This window comes from Ictalurus furcatus, chromosome 2 (assembly GCF_023375685.1).
Source record: "Ictalurus furcatus strain D&B chromosome 2, Billie_1.0, whole genome shotgun sequence".
Lineage (NCBI taxonomy): Eukaryota > Metazoa > Chordata > Actinopteri > Siluriformes > Ictaluridae > Ictalurus > Ictalurus furcatus.
In genome coordinates this window covers 32,566,134-32,584,431 of record NC_071256.1, presented here as the reverse complement: position 1 = coordinate 32,584,431, position 18,298 = coordinate 32,566,134, and the positions used below count along the sequence as shown (strand labels likewise).

The following is an 18,298-nucleotide window of genomic DNA, read 5'->3' as shown; positions in this document are numbered from 1 at the left end:
GAGGTTGGAAGTTCATTCCACCATTGAGGGACGGTTAGTGTGAAGGTTCTGCAAAGGAAAAAGTTCAGCGCAAAGCTGTCCTGTAACTGTCATGCTAGCACGACATGCTCATCCCAGTTAAACCTCTCAAAAGAAAATAAAGACACTAGCAAGACCTGACTAATATCTTTTAAGCCTAGTTCACTCTGCTCCAACAGACGCCGACCAACGCCGACAATCGCCAGATTTTAAAAGTTGGTCGTTGGATTTAGAATGCTGGGAAACTCACCTGTCATGTTCACACTGCCCTAACGGACTTTTCTTACGGACAGTCAGACTGGTTTAAAAGACTGGTTTATCCTTTTACCACAATTCAATTTTTTTACTATTACCAGTGTCTTTACGTGTCATGGTTCACCTGAAAAGACTTGGTTGGTGCGACGTGGGCTTTCACAATTTTGCTCGGTTTACCCCCAAGCAGTTCCAACAACTCCGAGAAAGACATCTTAAGGTAGGCTATGTGGTCAGCTAAGACCATTATTAGGTCATACATTACGAGCCATCTTTTTTACGCAAATAAATTGTAAACATTTGTTGCACTTTCGCTTCTTACTTCGTGAAACAGAATACGGAAAATAGCATCCATCCATCCATCCATCTTCTATACCGCTTATCCTACAGGGCCGCCTTCAGCGGAACCTGGAGCCAATCCCAGGGAGCATCGGGCACACCGTGGACAGGGTGCCAATCCATGCATCGCAGGACATGATTACATACACATTCACACACTATGGATAATTTGGACATGCCGATCGGCCTACCATGCACGTCTTTGGACTGGGGGAGGAAACCGGAGCACCCGGAGGAAACCCCTGCAACACGGGAGAACACACACAGGGCAGCGAACCCCCAGCGGTGTGAGGCGAACGTGCTAACCACTAAGAATACATGGCACAGGCTTTCGTTTCTGTTGAGTTTTCTAGGACGCTTGCCTCATCGTCATGGCAACTGTTCGTGGCCAGGTCAGATTACGTCAGAGTTTGTTGGAAAATCATACCACACTGCTCAGACATTCCACGACCACCGACAAACGCCGATCATCGTCAGTCGGTGAAAACAAACACCGACCGACGCCAACAGACGCCGATCTGTCAGTACAGTGTGATCTAGGCTTTACACGTGAGCCGAGGACAGAACACCATATTTCATGGTCGAAATGTACATAGGACAATGACTTTTGTCAAGAGCACAAACAGGGCCCGGATCTCCTCCATGATCATATACGTGTTTCTTTCCCTTAGCTAGCTAACTAGCTCACAAATATGTTGCGACATTAATTTACCTACTGCTTTTTAGTCAATACGTCTTCCAGGTAACAAAAACATGAGACCGGGCAGCACATTGGAGCTTGTTCAGTGAGTTCACTCAGGCGTCTTATAAACAGTACTTTAGCTCTTTGTATCTGTTTCGTCCATTGTTTCAAAGCAAATCCAAGTATACAGAGAAATACAGGTCTACTATTATAAACTCATCTGTGCCTCACTTTATAGTCAGTAGATTTTCACAAAATAAGTTCTTACAGATATTATACATGTCTACATATTGCACACATCGCAAGTGTAACATTATATTTAGTTATATAACTGGGCCTTTGTGTATTTTTCACATACATATGCATGCATTTAGACTTAGAGTTGCTACCTTTGCACATAACTGACTTAATCATCTCAATCTTCTGCGTTCCAGCCTTGATGACTTTCCCAGAGAACAGAGAAACAAAAACCTATCCTCCAGTGACACACACAGGAAAAAATGCACCACCGGAGGATCTCCGAGCACACACACACACACACACACACACACACACACACACGCATCCACATACATTCCTCTGCTGGTAGTGCTTTGTAAGCATGGTCACTTTATGTTGCTCTTAGCAGGATTTGAAAGTTTCTGATGTGTTTTGCAGGTTGGATTTATTTATTTATTTATTTATTTTTAACAGATCCTATGTTTTACCTCCGGCAGTATTACCGAGTGTGAAAATCTACGCCGTGCTGTCCTGAGGAAAGATAAAACTATAACCGGCATGTTTAAACATATATAAAGGCAGATTATTTGTACAGATTCTTGCATTGCTGAAATGCTTCCATACAATCACTATCCATCCATCCATCCATCCATCTTCTATACCGCTTATCCTTTTCAGGGTCAAGGGGAAACCTGGAGCAGCGTCACAAGGTACACACTCGGAGCAAAGCGCTATCTACCCTCTTCCGCATACATAACCTCACAGACACCCTTGATTGGCTAGTGTTGCTGTGATTGACAGCGGAGAGAGAGTATGTCATCCCTCCCACACAGAGAGTACAGCCGGATTTGCTCTCATGAAGCTGTGGCATCTTTGGGAACTCAAACTTACGATGATACTACCTTTTCTGTTGTGCCTGCCTTTTTCTTTTATTATAGAGTGTGTCCATTTCTGTGTGTGTCTGTGTGTGTGTGTGTGTGTGTGTGTTTGCAATTGTATTCAGTGCTATGTGGAAATAAAGGGAAATCTATGGCACAGTGATGACTTAAGATTCTGTCTGCACTGCTCAGCATTGCATGTGAACATGCACACTGGTACTAATTGAGCAACATCCTGTTGTGCAGCTTGTGACCTGAAAGCTGGTGCGGTTATGCTGCTTTGAATAGGTGCTTCACTTTGATAAACAGCTCATATTCCCATCTTCTATATACTCTAACGACACCAAATCACCTTTTTTCTGCCTCTCCTGTGTACACTGTACTTTTCCCAACCGTGAGCCCCACCCCCTAGTCGTTAATATTCATAAACGATACATTAGATTGGTAATAGACTTCTCAACGAAGTAGTTTTTGACATGTCAGTAGAAAGCAGAACTTTTTCTGATTATGTAAGATATGAGTCATTATGAAAATCATGAAACCGTGAGATAAATCAACTGCTTGCCATCGTTCTGGAGTTTTTGCACTTAGGGAACAAATGGATTTATTTGCAGCTTTGCTTATTTAATTTTTTTTCGAAACCTCTTTTCACTCTTCATGTTGAGTTTGTTTAATTTCTTGCACTAGGTGTAGCTTTGCGAGAAAGGTCTGCTGTAATAACAACAATAATAATAACAATAACAATAAAAATAACAATAAGGAGTCTCTTGCATATCTGGGCTTGGTTGTACGAATTCCCCGTCTGTCCTGTGTGTGCCGTGTTCACATGCTCCCCGAATCCTTCGGGGCTATTCTCCAGGTACGCAGGTGTCCTCCCCGAGTCGAAAAACATGCGTCGTAGGCTGAATGAACTATATACGGAGCTCATATTGTGATGTTGTTAATAGAGTCTACTGCCTAGTTGCGTCTGATACGGAGACATAAACAAACAGATTGCAAGGGGCTTGATTTACATTTAGTAATCACGTGTAAGGTAGAATGCAGTCTTAACACGTTGACTCTCTAGCAGACCTGGGATTTAAACTCACAACCTTCCAGTGACTAATACAGAACCTTAACCTGCAGCACAACTGTACTATAAGTTTGATCAAATCCTGATTACTGTGTACCTCCATACAATCAAAATTTGCTGGGGGGGGGGTATCCATCTTTTCAGCAAAAAATCTTGTGAACCATCTTTCTGTAATAAACCTTACCTTCAGAGGATGAGTCTGAGAGTGTTGTCTAATTTCCACGACAATTTGGCGTCTCCTGGCTGGGCTGCGTGAGTCTTTTCAGCTTTTCTGGACAGGTTTTCGTGGAAAGGTTTCACCCTGAAATCCGTATCGACACGCAGACCGATGAGGCTTTACCACTGACTGGTAGGGATCATCAAGAATTCAGAATAAGAATTAGAATTTTATGATGTCATAGTGTATTGCTGTCTGTGTGGAAGGGAGAATGATTTAGAATATTATGATGTCATAGTGTATTGCTGTCTGTATGGAAGGGGGTCAATGATATGAGTGTATATGCATACCAGGTTTGCACACACCTGCTTTATTTATTTTTTTTTTTTAACTCCCCAAACCGCACTACTAATCTAAAGAAAAATATGCACAGTGCGGTTTTGTAAATTTATTCACACAGTGCAGCTGCAGCATAATGACGGTCATTTTTCCTATGCTCCATTGTTAATGCTGATGGCTCTAGTTGATAGCCAAGTAAAAACGGTCCCTTATCTGTCGTCAAGGCCGCAGGACGGCAGCCAATCTGATCTGATCCGTGAGCAGCAGAAGGAACCTGTGAAAATGAGCGGAAATTCCACCTCCAGTAACACGGATTGCTTTAAAAAAAGCACATTACGGGAACGTCACCTAAAGATATTAAAACCTAAACATGGTCATGGAATGTGTTTCTACTGAGAGAGAGAGAGAGAAAGACCCAGAACATAATGAATGATATTTAAAAACATGGTGCTGCTAGAGACGGTTGGATGAGGGTGAGGCGTAGGAGATGAACCCTGTGAACTGAGTGCATTATATAATTCTGTAATGAGTAATGATTTCATCTAGCTCTTTAGCCAGTCTCATTATTTTGGGTGCGGAACAAATCTGATACCCGGTATTGATATCTGGCTGCGACCTGAAAAAAAAAATAACCTGATATCGGAGAAAACATATCAGATTTTGGATCTCGTAACAACTGGAAAAGATTTGGAGCTGGATTTGGAAAAGTTATTTATTTTTGCAACCGGAAATGTTTACATCTAGTCTAATGAGATTCGACTTGTTTGTTTTTGTTTTTCGGTAGGATTGATATGATTTATTGTACTTATACTTTCTACTTTATTAAGTGCTTTTTTTTTTTGGTTAGTAGTTTTAAAAGAAAACGATATCGGATGGGAATCGATATCGGCTGTTACTCAGGGTTTCAGTATGGGTATCGGAAAAGAAAAAGTGGTATCGTTTTGTCTCTATTAAAAATCTCAGATGGCGGGTTGGAGGGGTGAGATGATTCCAAGGATCCTGTATAGACTCGGGAACAAAAATATTCCAGGAGAATGAGGAATGAGAGGCCCAGAGCATTAACCTATAAATGGGCTCAAAATTCCTACTGGTGCCCCTGGAAAAACTGAATATATGCATGAAGAAAGTGTGTGCAATTGGTTCTTGTCACACATACAGTATCCACTCATGTGAAACCCTAGCCTTTAATAGGTTAACATGTTAGCACAAACCAACACTGAAAATGGGGGTGAAAAATCTAAGTGTCTAAAAATTTCTAAAAGGCAGGGTAAGTCCAATTAGTTCTTGCCATGTATATTTACATTTGAAACCCTACGGCCTTTAACATGATAAATTGACAGAAAATGCTTCAAATTTGTTCAAATCTTGTGTCTCCAACTGATCGTTGTTATTGGTTGTCGGTCTAAAATGGAGCTGATTGTGATGGGCTTGAGGAAGCCTTTGACCCAATAAACAATAGTATGTCTGTAACTCTTGGTATTTTCTTTTATAAACGTTTATATACTGTTTAGTAGTGTGTGCTTTTGGAAAACCTGTGTGATCTGTGAGCTTCTGCGACCTGGGACATTTAAGAGTAAAGCTTTCGCGCCACCTGGTGGACATCCAGTTTGGATTTATACCAACAAAACCAAAAAAGTTATTAGCTTTAACCAGTGGTGAAAAGAATACAAAACTCACTGACTTGAGTAAAGGTGCTGTTACTGTAGTAATAATTCACTTGAGTTGAGTAGAAGTAAAAGTAGGCTAGTGATCAAGAGAATCACACATGTACGTGTAAATAAGTCGTGTGGTGACTTGACGTTACCAATTACTTTGTTTATATGTCTACAATTGACACTGATCTGAAAATGTTAGGTTAACTAACCATGTAAGCTATGCTGAAGTGAACACCACCTCGGACATCAAAAGTATATTATGAAAAGTAACATTAGCTAGTTAGCCAAACTAACATTAGCTAACTTAACCAAATATTGTTTGGGTTTCAGAGGCTTGCTAGTTTTTGTACTAGCTTTCTTATGCTAATTCATACATGTTAGCTATCTAGTTAGCTACAGAGTCGGACTGACTATAAATGTTTGTTTTTGCTGGATAGTTAGCTATACAGCAAAATTATTCTTACACATGACCTTGAGCTTTACCTATATGCTGTAGCAGCACGTAGATATGTTTAACACAATAGACGATCAGTAGTGACATACAGTACAGTCCCCTCCAAAGCTACTGGAATGGCAAGGCCAATTCATTTGTTTGGTATTTACATCTACTGTGGTGCTTGAAAGTTTGTGAACCCTTTTGGATTTTCCTATATATTTGCATAAATATGACCTAAAACATCATCAGATTTTCACACAAGTCCTAAAAGTAGACAAAGAGAACTCAATTATAAACAAACGAGACAAAAAGATTATACTTGGTCATTTATTTATTGAGGAAAATGAGAAATGACATATCTGTGAGTGGCAAAAGTATGTGACCGTCTAGGATTAGCACTTAATTTGAAGGTGAAATTAGAGTCAGGTGTTTTCAATCAATGGGATGACATTTATATAGAAATGCAGATATATAGAAAATTCTAAAGGGTTCACAAACTTTCAAGCGCCAGTGTAGACGTGTTAAGCAACATAAAACATAAAACATGTTGAGTAAGCAGTGTGTTTTGGATCATTGTCTGGTTACATGACAAAAATTATGCATTTCTCTTTAAATTGGCAGACAAAATGTTCCTGTAAACGTCTGAATTCATTCTGCTGCTCATCATGAGTTCTATCATCAAAAAAAAAAAATTGTGAGCCTGTTCCAGAAGCAGCCATGCAAGCCCAAGCCATGACACTACCTCCACCATGTTTCATACATGAGCTTGTATGTTTTGTATCATGAGCGGAGCCTTTCTTTCTCCACACTTTGGCCTTTCCATCACTTTGGTAGAAGTTACTCTTGGTTCCAGAACTTTTCTGGCTCATCTCTGTATTTCTTTGCGATTCCCATACCTTCACCCCTGCCCTGTGAAGGTTGTTGATGATGTCATTGACTGTTATTTTTGGGGGTTTTCTTCAAAGTTCTCCCAATGTTTCTGTCATCAGCTATTATTCTTTTCCTTGGCCGACCCAATCGGGGCCTGTTGCTCATTAAACCAGTGGTTTCTTTCTTTTTCAGGACATTCCAAATTGTTGTATTGGCTATGCCCAATGTTTGTGCACTGCTACACAGATAATCTTGAAGGCAAAGTAAGTATTAGTCTTTCAAGTAGAATCTTAGTTGTGATATGAGAATATACTCTAACAGTACTAAGCATCTAGGCAAAACACACAGGCTCTCCATAAGCCAATGTTCTTACTCTAAACTAGTCGAGAGACACATTCCGTAAGGCCACTATAGTTATTAGCATTGTTTGTAAGGTGCTTTGAGGAAAGTCAACACCTTCAAAGACTCACAATGTGGCCTATATGATATAAGCAGCTTGTTGTTTTGAATGGCATCAGGGCCAACAATGAGACACCACATAACTAATGTGTTTGGAGGTTATGCCTAGACCGTGAGGCAACAGAAAGTCAGCTCAGGTCGTCATCCAGGCCTGTGTGGGGAAATTACATGGTGCAATCATCTGGGCTGATTGCATGTACAGCTTGTAAAATAATCACAAAGTCATTATTATGCAATCAAACTGGATGTCTTTTTACAGCATGATGATTAAATGAGATTTAGTCTCTAACTGTATACCTGTTTGAATGAGTGTTTTATAAAATGGCCAGTGATTGGATACAGTCGCTGCTGTTTCTAATCCAACTAACACCACTCACACACACATGAACACACACCATATCAGTGTTACCTACATCATGACTTACATCATTGGCCCTATGGATCCTTTCCATTAATGGATAATACAGTATATAATATAATCTTTGAAAATGTTGAACAGGGAATTAGGAGAGATGCATAGATGTGTAGAGTTCCCAAGTTTATTCAACGTCTCTTATTTATTGTTTGAGAGTTTTTTTTTTTGGTTATTTTAATATTGTAAGAAACAAAGTACAGGCTACATAGAGTTCTTCTTTCTGTCATGACTGGACATGTCCTAGTTTCCTCTCAAATGATAAGCATGGTTAGTAGCTAAACAATGCAGACTTACGACCTATACATTATGTAAACATATAAATACAGAACACAGAATCTCCGATAAGTAATTATTTATATCCGTCTGTATTAAGTCTGCATTAGTCCCACCTGCCCATGTCTCGACGCCACCCCTATGACTTCTTCCATTTGTGGAGCTCCTCGGCCTGCTCTGCCATCGACGCCTCCACGTCACCGATGGCGATCAGCATCTGGGCCAGGTAGTACGTTGTCATGACAATATGCCTGCCATGATCCAGATGTTTAACGACTTTGAAATGCTGCAGTGCAAGGGTGAAGTCCGACACCATGAAGACCAGGCCACCTAGCAGAACAAGCGGTTGCCTCGTTCGTGCCGCAAGAGTCGCCATCAGAACAATGAGAAGCGCGTAACCTCCAACAGCCGGGACATAAACGTCAGGCTCTGGTGACTTCTGGAGGAAGGGCAGGAGATAGACGTAAATTCCACCACCGGCTCCCCAGAGCAGGAGGTAAAAAAAATAGAGGCCACAGGAAGAAGAGGCGTGAGAGGAATAACGTGAAGTCAGGAAGGAAAGAGAGTACAGCAGGTGGGCCAGAGCAAAGCAGACCATTCCTAAAAGACAGAGAAAAGAAATGAGGAAGGTACCTAACGTAGCTTTCCATCCAGCTGTTATCGATAATGCAAATATGATGAATAAGCTGCAAGAAGATTACATATTAAATAGAAATTCAATCCAACACAGATATCGGCTGCATTCAAAACCACTTACCACCTCGTTACATTGTATTTCTGCTGTTTATCTAGTGTTTTTGTCCACAATGTTTGTTAAAGGCTGAGCACTACATGTGAGGCACTGATATGAGGAAATGAGAACCACAGGAGGAGTTATGGCAATGAGGAGACGGAGGATAAACTTTTCTTTCATGAGCCTGTGCCCATGATAACCTCAGATTCTTGTTCTTGGCTGACAGCAGTGGAACCCAATGTGGTCTTCTACTGCTCTAGCCATCCACCTCAAGGCTTGACATGTTGTGTTGTGTATTCTACGCTGCTTTTCTGCTCATCACAGGGGCAAAGATAGCCTTCCTGTCAGATCGAAACAGCCTGGCCATTCTCCTCTGATCTCTCTCATTACCAAGGCATTTCCTCACACAGAACTGTCGCTCCCTGGATGCTTTTTTGTTTCATTCTGTGAAAAATCAATCCATCGACTGAGGTGCATAAACATCTCAGGAGAACAGCAGTTTCTGAAATACTAAAACCAGCCCATCCGGCACCAACAGTCACGCCACGGTCAAAGTCACTGTGATCACATTGTACAGCTGCAACGTGATTGCATCAATGGGCAAGTTTACAGGAGTTCCTAATAAAGTGGCCATGTGCAATACACATGATTTTCATTTCATCATGGCCAGCGCAATAAGATACAGCATTGCAGCATGAGGTTTTTTATTTTATTTTATTTACCCAGGAGGAAAAGATGTGGCCAGATGAGACAGGTGTCTCCTGCCGCTGACATCACCAGCCCTCCAGCCACGCCCAGCAGGCTCCACCCTCCATTGTAGCTCAGCACCACGAAAGCCAATGAGAGCACGGGGGCAGCCTTCACACCTGCAGCCAGGATGGATGGAGCAGATTCTGGGATCCACAGGTAGAAATACAGTGCTGCAGAAGTGAAGAAAGGAAGGAGAAAAAGAAACAGAATGCAGGACTGAAGACGAAGAGATGGAGAAGAAATGAAAACAGTATAGTGAAACACTTTCCCAGAAAAAAACCCCCCAAAAAACCAGTGTGAATACTACAGTCAGTAAATAATCGGTACAACAAGTGAAATGGAGAATTTTACTCACGCACATACACATTTGAAATAGAACTATTGTTGGATTACTTGTCAGCACCACTGGACATTATTTGTATACATGAGAGTAGGTACACGTGTATGTGTATATGTGTGTGTGTGTGTAACATTACCGTGTTCCTGCGCTGTCTCCTATCGTAGGCATATGTCTCCAGAATGTCCATCTTTCTCCCTCTCCCTCTCACATACACGGTGAATACGGGATGTATCTATTCCACAGAGTCCTGTGGTGCCTCTGAAAGCAGTGTGTCTGTGTGTCAAATCTGCTAATCTGAGTTTGGACTTTAGACCAATATGAGTGATGCATTATCTGTCAGATTGTGCAGCCATAAACACTGAACAGCCTGCCCCCATTATTCCGAACCTGTGACCCTGCGGTAACATCATCAGTACGAGCAAAGGTTTCATGACTTAACAGTTACATACTCGTGTGATTTTTTTTTTTTTTATAGAAAAAAAAAAAGAAAGAATGAAAGAAGCCGAACAGAAACGAAAGGCTCTACTCTGGTACTTTCGATCAATATCAAGTTGGTGTTTCAACTGGTCAAGAATCAGTTTTGCTGTGCAGGAAAGCTTGTAGTACTTGGGGGGGGGGGGGGGGAGAAAAGAAAAGAGAAAAAATATCGTGGCTAAAACGGTAACTGAACTGTACTGAAAGTCTGAGGTGTACAGGGTGAAGAGGAAGAGGGAGAGCATGGTTCCCTGTGGAGCAGCACTGGAGCATCACGTTCTCACCCCCTTCCTCTTTATCCTGTACACCACATACTTTCAGTACACGTCGGATCTCTGCCACCTTCAGAAATTTTCTGATGACTCTGTGGTGGTTGGGTGCATTAGGGATAGAGTGGTGTGGGAAGAACCATCTGCTCCCCAACATGGCCAAGACCAAGCAGATGGTGGTGGACTACAGGAGGAAGAGGACCACAACCATCCACTTTACCATCATGGGTCAGGATGTTGACCAGGTTGACACCTACAGATGTCCATCTTGACAACAAGCTGGACTGGAAGGTCATATATATATATATATATATATATATATATATATATATATATATATATCAGCCATAACATTAAAACCACCTGCCTAATATTGTGTACTTCCTGTTTGTCACTCCAAAACAACTGACCCATCAAGGCATGGACTCCATAAGACCTCTGAAGGTGTGCTATGGATCCTTTGGCTGTAGATGCTTTAGGTCCTTTATGCTTTTGCGAGGTGGGGCCTCCATGGATCACACTTGTTTGTCCGGCACATCCCACAGATGCTCAGTCGGATTGCGATCTGGGGAATTCGGAGGCCGAGTGAACACCTTGAACTCTTTGTCTTGTTCCTCAAACTTCTCCACTGGCTCCAAATTATTCAAAACTCAGCTGCAAGAATTATTACTCAAACAAAGTCCACTGACCATTTCACACCCTCCCTTATTCAGCTCTACTGGCTTCCTGTCCAACGAGTTCATTATAAAGTTCTGCTGCTCACATTCAAAGCCATTCATAATCTGGCTCCCTCCTACCTCTCAGATCTTCTTCTTCCTTATACCCACGTCCGTTCTCTACGATCCTCCTCAGCTTCACAGTGCGTTGGGTCAGTTTAGACACATGTCCAATTCTAGGTTGATTCATAAGATTTTCGACTGACTGGAACGGCTGAATTATTGCCCTGATGGTGGAAATGGGCATTTTCAATGCTTGTGCTAGTCTCTTATAGACACTTCCCATTTTATAAATGACTAAGGGAATTTGGAATATGTGCTACCTCATATCTATATTCCTGTGAAACAGGAAGTCATGGTTAAATAATTTCCTGTTTCTAGTCACCCAGGTTTACTAAAAATTTTTTTAAATATCAATGGGAATATACTTCAAATATATTTTTCTTATATTTTTCATATGAATTCATAGGGGTGCACACCTATATTTAACAAATAAATAAATAAATTTATTGCAATTCTTTGATATCCATGAAAGCAGAGTATTTTTGTGATTTTTTTTTTTTAACAAAAGATCAAAAGGTTAAACAATAAAGACAATTTTTTACAGCCTTCTTTGCTCATATTTACCAAGGGTGCCAATATTAGTGGAGGGTGTTGTATATAATCTCTTAGAAGCTGATTAGCTAAACACTGAACTGAGATCAGTTAGAGATAACAGCGTAAAGAATACAGCTGTTTCCAGTGTGCCTTCAGGGTATATTATGAAAGTGAAGACCTGAGGATGGGGGAACTAAAGGAAAAACTAAGTGCAGTGTGCTTGCATGCACATGGAATTTCATTTTCTTACATACTTGTGTGTGTGTGTGTGTGTGTGTGTGTGTGTGTGTGTATGTGTGTATCACCATGGATTTATGATCCTGTAATACACAGGCTACAGGATTGTCTGGGATCATCTGTCAATCCAGCATGATATCTTGGAGGAACAGCAGCTGGAGCAGGTAGATCACTGAAATTGGGTTTCCTTGCCCTGGTGTACGAGTCAATCATTAACATGTAAGCGCTACAATGAACTTCAACCTCCCATAATCCTCCTGGTTCAAACACTTCACTGTGCTGATCAGACACAGGAAGAGCTCCGGAGGAGAACGGATAAAGCGAGACAAGTAGAGAAAAGGTGAGGAAATGAAAGGTAAAGTTATAAAATACTTGTAGAGATTATTTGGGTATAGGTGAGTGTGAGTTCTTACACTGATATGAGGAAATGAGCAACATAGGAGGAGTTATGGTAACTCCATAGGAGGGGTTATTTTGGGGTTGTTGTTTTTGCAGCATTCTGTGTAAACTCTAGAGACTGCTGTGTGTGAAAATCCCAGGAGATCAGCAGTTTCTGAAATACTCAAACCAGCCCATCTGGTACCAACATCCATGCCACGATCAGAGTCACAGAGATCCTGACAAGATAAATGCATGAATGTGCAGGTGCACCAGTGTTCCTAATAAAGTGGACAATGAGTGTACATATTCCCTACAACAACAGGAGATGCAAACCTAATTTCATCGTACTCCTATAATGTATATAAGATGATAGGGCTACACTGTGAGCCAAAACTACACCGTCAGCCATAACAGACATCACCTACACCAGAAACGTATGCATTATGCCATTATCCTTTTGTCTCTGCAGACATGACTGACAGATCACCACCGGTAAGAGTCGGAATTGTGGGATATGGACATTTAGGTGAGTCAGAAACATCTGGTACAACATACAGGACCCCCAGAGCTCATTACGCATGACTTATATTTGTAAAAAGTCAGCATAAATAGAAAATTACATTTGAAGGATTGCTTAGCTCAGTGGTTCCCAAAGTAGAGGAAGTGCAGGAAGATGTAATGGAAGAATTAAGGGCGTGAGACATAAAGTGCACTGTAGTGGGGGAAAAGCTCGAAAGCTAGGAAAAAAACAAAAGGTAAGATGGAATGAAATGTAATAATAATAATAATAATAATAATAATAATAATAATAATAATAATAGTTTACAAACTCTGACATTGTTACAAGTTAAATAATCCCCACTCTATATAAATATAAATATTAAGTAGTTATGTTGTTAAATATTATTAATAAATATGCAGTATTCATATATATATATATATATATATATATATATATATATATATATATATATATATATATATATATATACATATAGTATCTCACAAAAGTGAGTACACCCCTCACATTTTTGTAAATATTTGATTATATATTTTCATGTGACAACACTGAAGAAATGACACTTTGCTACAATGTAAAGTAGTGAGTGTACAGCTTGTGTAACAGTGTAAATTTGCTGTCCCGTAAAAATAACTCAACACACAGCCATTAATGTCTAAACCGCTGGCAACAAAAGTGAGTACACCCCTAAGTGACACACATACACTCATCACTCATATATATATATATATATATATATATATATATATATATATATATATATATATATATATATATATATATATACATATACATACATATACATATATTGTCTCACACCTCCAGGGTCGGGGGTTCAATTCCCACCGTGGCCCTGTGTGTGCGGAGTTTGCATGTTCTCCCCGTGCTGCGGGGGTTTCCTCCGGGTACTCTGGTTTCCTCCCCCAGTCCAAAGTCATGAATGGTAGACTGATTGGCATGTCCAAAGTGTCCATAGTGTATGAATGGGTGTGTGAAAGTGTATGTGATTGTGTGCCCTGCGATGGATTGGCACCCTGTCCAGGGTGTACCCCGCCTTGTGCCCGATGCTCCCTGGGATAGGCTCCAGGTTCCCCCGTGACCCTGAAAAGGACAAGTGGTATAGAAGATGGATGGATGGATTATTATTATTATTATTATTATTATTATTATTATTATTATTATTCGATTGACAAAGTGGTGGCTTGACTGAAAAATTTTGGAACCACTAGCTCATAAAATAATAACACAAAGTACTATTTAAAGCTGCTGGATGCAGTGATATTCTGTGCTTATCAGCTGTTGAGGATTTATCTGACAATTCTGTGAGCTTTAAGATATTCAGATATCTTTTTAAGCAATATTTTGCTAATATAATATATAATATAATAATATTAGCTAGCATTATCTTTCAAGCACACACTACGTCTTCTATGAGCTCTGCCTCTGATATTAGCAATCCTGTTTAAATCTTGCGTTCTCAGCCCGCTACTTGTGTACTACCATAGTGAGAATTTATTCATGTTTTAACTTCATTATTTTGAATTCCAATCCATCTGGCCTTTTTTTTCCACCCAAATTAGCTAGTATTACCCAGCATCTTCACGACTCTTGTGAGTCCTTTTGTTCTGAAGTTGGAACACGATGCCGTATCTGTCTGAAAACATTGCTTCGACTCTTAATTACTGTTACAAAATTTCCAAGATGACATCATATTTGAAGTATTTTTTGTACCCCTGATTCCAGCCATGCATCTGTTTTCCGTACTGCTTATCCTACAGAAGGTCGTGGGGGAGGCTGGAGCCTATCCCAGGGAAATTGGGGATACCCTGTACGGGGTGCCAATCCATCACAAGGCACAATCACACACACATTCACACACTACGGACAATTTGGAAATGCCCATCAGCCTACAACGCATATCTTTGGACCCGGAGTAGAACATGAAACCTCTGCGCACAAAGGGTGGAACCCTCAATCCCAGAGGTGCGAGGCAAATGTTCTAACCACTAAGCCCCCCCACCCCGATTCAATTTTTCTTCATTAAAACAGCTTGAAATTGATTCTGTGTTTGCAGTTATTAGCTTTATTTATACAGGTTAGAAGGTCTAGAAGGTCAAAACAAAGTATTTCTGATAAAGCATGTTAAAGAACCAATGTACAATCACTACAAATTACTACGTAATCTCTCATTCATTCATCTTCAGTAACCACTTCAGGATGGTGGGCTATACACCCCCAGATAGGATGCCAGTCCATTCCAGGGCTCCATCCACACACTTTCATTCAGACCTAAATGCAGTTTAGAGTCCACCAATCCACCTACCAGCTTTTTTGCTTTTTGGGACGTAGGAGGAAACCAGAGAACCTGAAGGAAACCCACACAGACACAGCGAGCGAAACTCCACACAAAATAAGGCCCAGGAACTCAGAATGGATTCAAATATTTTTAAATAAATAAATAAACAAAACTGCAGCATGTTTCTTAAATAACTACCACAGTTTCAGAGCAATGTTAGAAGAAGTCATTACATCATCCTTCCGCTCCGCTGTGTGTCGTACAGGTCAGTTCCTGGTGGAACGCATACAGAAGGAAGGTCTTGAAGTTGGACTCGGTTTGGCTTTTGTTTGGAACAGAAACGCAGACAAACTCAGTGGCTCAGTCCCTAACGATCTCGTACTGACCGAGCTCTCGGATTTTACGCACAAGTACGCACGTGCTAGTTTCATGAATAAATATACTCCGTCTTGCTTTCAGACTGCATCATAGTTCTGAGAATAGACCAAATCTTTCTCATCTGTGCTCGTGTTTTTCAGAAACGCCAACGTCATCGTGGAGGTCTGTCATCCACAGATAGTGAAAGATTTTGGCGGGCGATTCTTATCACATGCACACTTCCTGGTAATGGTGTCATGTCATTTTGTTCTTGGTATGATGACCGAATCAGAGAGATGTAAAATTAACCAAAAAAGGTTTTTTTTTTATTTTATCTACAGGTGGGCAGTCCCTCAGCTCTCTCAGATTCTCAGCTAAATGAGGAACTCCGACTCACAGCAAAGCAGCATGGACACACACTCTATGTGCCTAGTGGTGCATTATGGGGTGGGCAGGACATCCAGAGGCTGAACGATAGTGGATTATTAAAAGTGAGGAGGCTGTTTTACTTAATATAACATTACTACATAAGTAAGTATTCACCCCTCCCCCCGCTTTAACTTTTCCATCTGGAACTCTTGAAGTTCATGAATCTTTCTGTGAACATTTAGACCACTGAATGTTTAATCAACTGCAAAGTGCAATCTCATAGAGGTGTTTAATCACAGGACTGAAAACTGGATTGTAAAATCTTTATTTTTACAGTAACACCCACCTTAGGCAATAAGACCCGAGTGAAATTTGCTCAGTCTCAGCGTTTGTTTGCCTCCACGACAGGCCCTGTCTGTTCGCATGTCAAAACACCCCTCTTGTTTCCGGCTGGCTGGAAACCTGCGCTCTGATTGGTCAGAAAGAGAAGGCCGGCGTGTGATTTTTCACGGTTCAGTAGCTGAACTCTGCCCCGTCGCCCCTAACAACGTGAACACCATGGCGGCCGCCGCCATCGCCGCATCGACACTGGGCTTCTCTGGAGTCACTGGAGAGATCGTGTCAGATACAGCGTGAGTCAGCGTACACACTGTTTAGATCCTTGTATTTTTTCCACATGGACAATGCACCACAGGTGACCAGGATTTTGCTTCCAATTGTCACTTTCAAACTTTTGGATTTGTTTCATTACATCCAGTATGTAAAAAGAAATTGGTCTTTTTTCCAATCTTCAGCTGTCCAATTTCGGTTGAGTCTGTACCCACTGTAACTTCAGATTCCTGTTCTTGACTGACGAGAGAGGAACACAATGTATATCTTCTGCTGTTGTAGCCCATCCGCCTCAAGGTTTGATGTATTGTGCTTTCTGAGATGCTTTTCTGCTCACCGTGGGTGTAGAGAGTGGTTACTTGAATTACCGTACTCGTCCCGTCAGCTCGAACAAGCCAAGTCTGATCGTTCTCCTCGGAACTCTTTCTTTAACAAGGTGTTTTTCCTCACAGATCTGCTGCTCACTGGATAGGTTTTGTTTTTCGCACCATTCTGGGTAAACTCTAGGGACTGTTATGAATGACAATCCCAAATCAGTACTTTCTGAAATCTGTCCAACAACTATCCACAGTCAAAGCCACTGAGATCAGATGATGTTGTCTGAGGTTTACTTCTATAAATTGGTCCTGGAGCGACAAGTTAAAGTAGCTAACAAGTAATGGTAATCTATTTTACCCAGATCGCTGTCTTAAATCTGTGTAATTTGTGTTCTTCTCTCTGTACCGGCTCTTCCTGTGTGCCATGACTCAGTCTTGCTGATTATCACCTTGTGGAGGTGGAAGTGACAGGATCGGACGGCTTTTCTGTGAAAACAGTGAGGCGTAACCCAGCCAAGCTGGGAGCAGTGACAGGCAGCGCCACCTACAGTTCTCTCTGGAGCAGCTTACTAGGTACAGAGATGAACACAACAGACTATTAATGTTACAAAGGCAGTGTGTATGTGAATGAGTTTTAGATCAAATGTATTGTCTTTCAGTTTGCAAAGGTCATGGAGGAAGAGTCTATCTGTGCTGAAAAGGAAGAGGAAGAGGACTGCTGCAGAATAATACACACACACACACACACACACACACAAACCTTTTGACTCTTTTAGTTTTCGAAATAAAAGCTGCAGTTTTTTGTTGGGGAACAGCCAAATGTTCCCACAAATCAACACGGTTAGATATTCTCATCCTTGTGGGAATAATTTGGGCTCCACCGAGATATATAAATATAAAGATATACAAAATAAAGACAGTTGGTAGTAATGATTTTATATATATATATATATATATATATATATATATATATATATATATATATAGTAAACAAATTTGTGTATATGTATATAATATAAATGTGTGTGTATATATATATATACACACATACACACATAATATATATAAATATATATATATATATATATATATATACATACATATGTATTATAAATAAATGTGTATATGTATATACATTTCATTTATATTATATATATAGTAAATAAATTTGTGTATATGTATATAATATAAATGTGTGTGTATATATATATATATATATATATATTATATATATATACACACACATACTATATATAAATATATATATAT

The 18,298-nt window shown here is 40.4% G+C and overlaps 2 protein-coding genes across 3 annotated transcripts; one reads left to right on the top strand and one right to left on the bottom strand.

The window, feature by feature from the left end:
- Positions 1 to 6,350: 6,350 nt before the first annotated feature.
- tmem86b (transmembrane protein 86B) lies at positions 6,351 to 10,248 on the bottom strand. Its single transcript, XM_053615212.1, has 3 exons — positions 10,024 to 10,248; positions 9,520 to 9,763; positions 6,351 to 8,664 (listed from the first exon to the last, which is right to left on the bottom strand). The coding sequence occupies exons 1-3, from the start codon at positions 10,072 to 10,074 to the stop codon at positions 8,204 to 8,206; spliced, it is 756 nt and encodes a 251-aa protein (XP_053471187.1). The 5' UTR covers positions 10,075 to 10,248; the 3' UTR covers positions 6,351 to 8,203.
- Positions 10,249 to 12,257: 2,009 nt separating this feature from the next.
- On the top strand, positions 12,258 to 17,960 carry aspdh (aspartate dehydrogenase domain containing). Of its 2 annotated transcripts, none has more exons than XM_053615193.1 (8): positions 12,258 to 12,535; positions 13,031 to 13,087; positions 15,643 to 15,787; positions 15,896 to 15,980; positions 16,076 to 16,225; positions 16,512 to 16,735; positions 17,463 to 17,602; positions 17,689 to 17,960. In XM_053615193.1, exons 1-8 carry the CDS (start codon positions 12,529 to 12,531, stop codon positions 17,724 to 17,726), a joined length of 846 nt encoding a protein of 281 aa, XP_053471168.1. In that variant the 5' UTR covers positions 12,258 to 12,528; the 3' UTR covers positions 17,727 to 17,960. The 2 variants fall into 2 exon arrangements, with proteins under 2 accessions (XP_053471168.1, XP_053471174.1); XM_053615199.1 differs by having other exon boundaries at positions 12,259 to 12,520.
- Positions 17,961 to 18,298: the final 338 nt, after the last annotated feature.

Excerpts from the sequence above, each read along its gene's own strand:
- aspdh (XM_053615193.1), top strand. Across the intron at positions 13,088-15,642 it reads TGTGGGATATGGACATTTAG|GTCAGTTCCTGGTGGAACGC; the intron begins GTGAGTCAGAAA and ends TGTGTCGTACAG. Across the intron at positions 16,226-16,511 it reads ACGATAGTGGATTATTAAAA|GCCCTGTCTGTTCGCATGTC; the intron begins GTGAGGAGGCTG and ends CCTCCACGACAG.
- tmem86b (XM_053615212.1), bottom strand. The coding sequence starts at position 10,074 with ATGGACATTCTGGAGACATATGCCTACGATAGGAGACAGCGCAGGAAC. Across the intron at positions 9,764-10,023 it reads GGAGACAGCGCAGGAACACG|TCCTGCATTCTGTTTCTTTT; the intron begins GTAATGTTACAC and ends CTTCGTCTTCAG. Across the intron at positions 8,665-9,519 it reads GCCACATCTTTTCCTCCTGG|GAATGGTCTGCTTTGCTCTG; the intron begins GTAAATAAAATA and ends TCTGTCTTTTAG.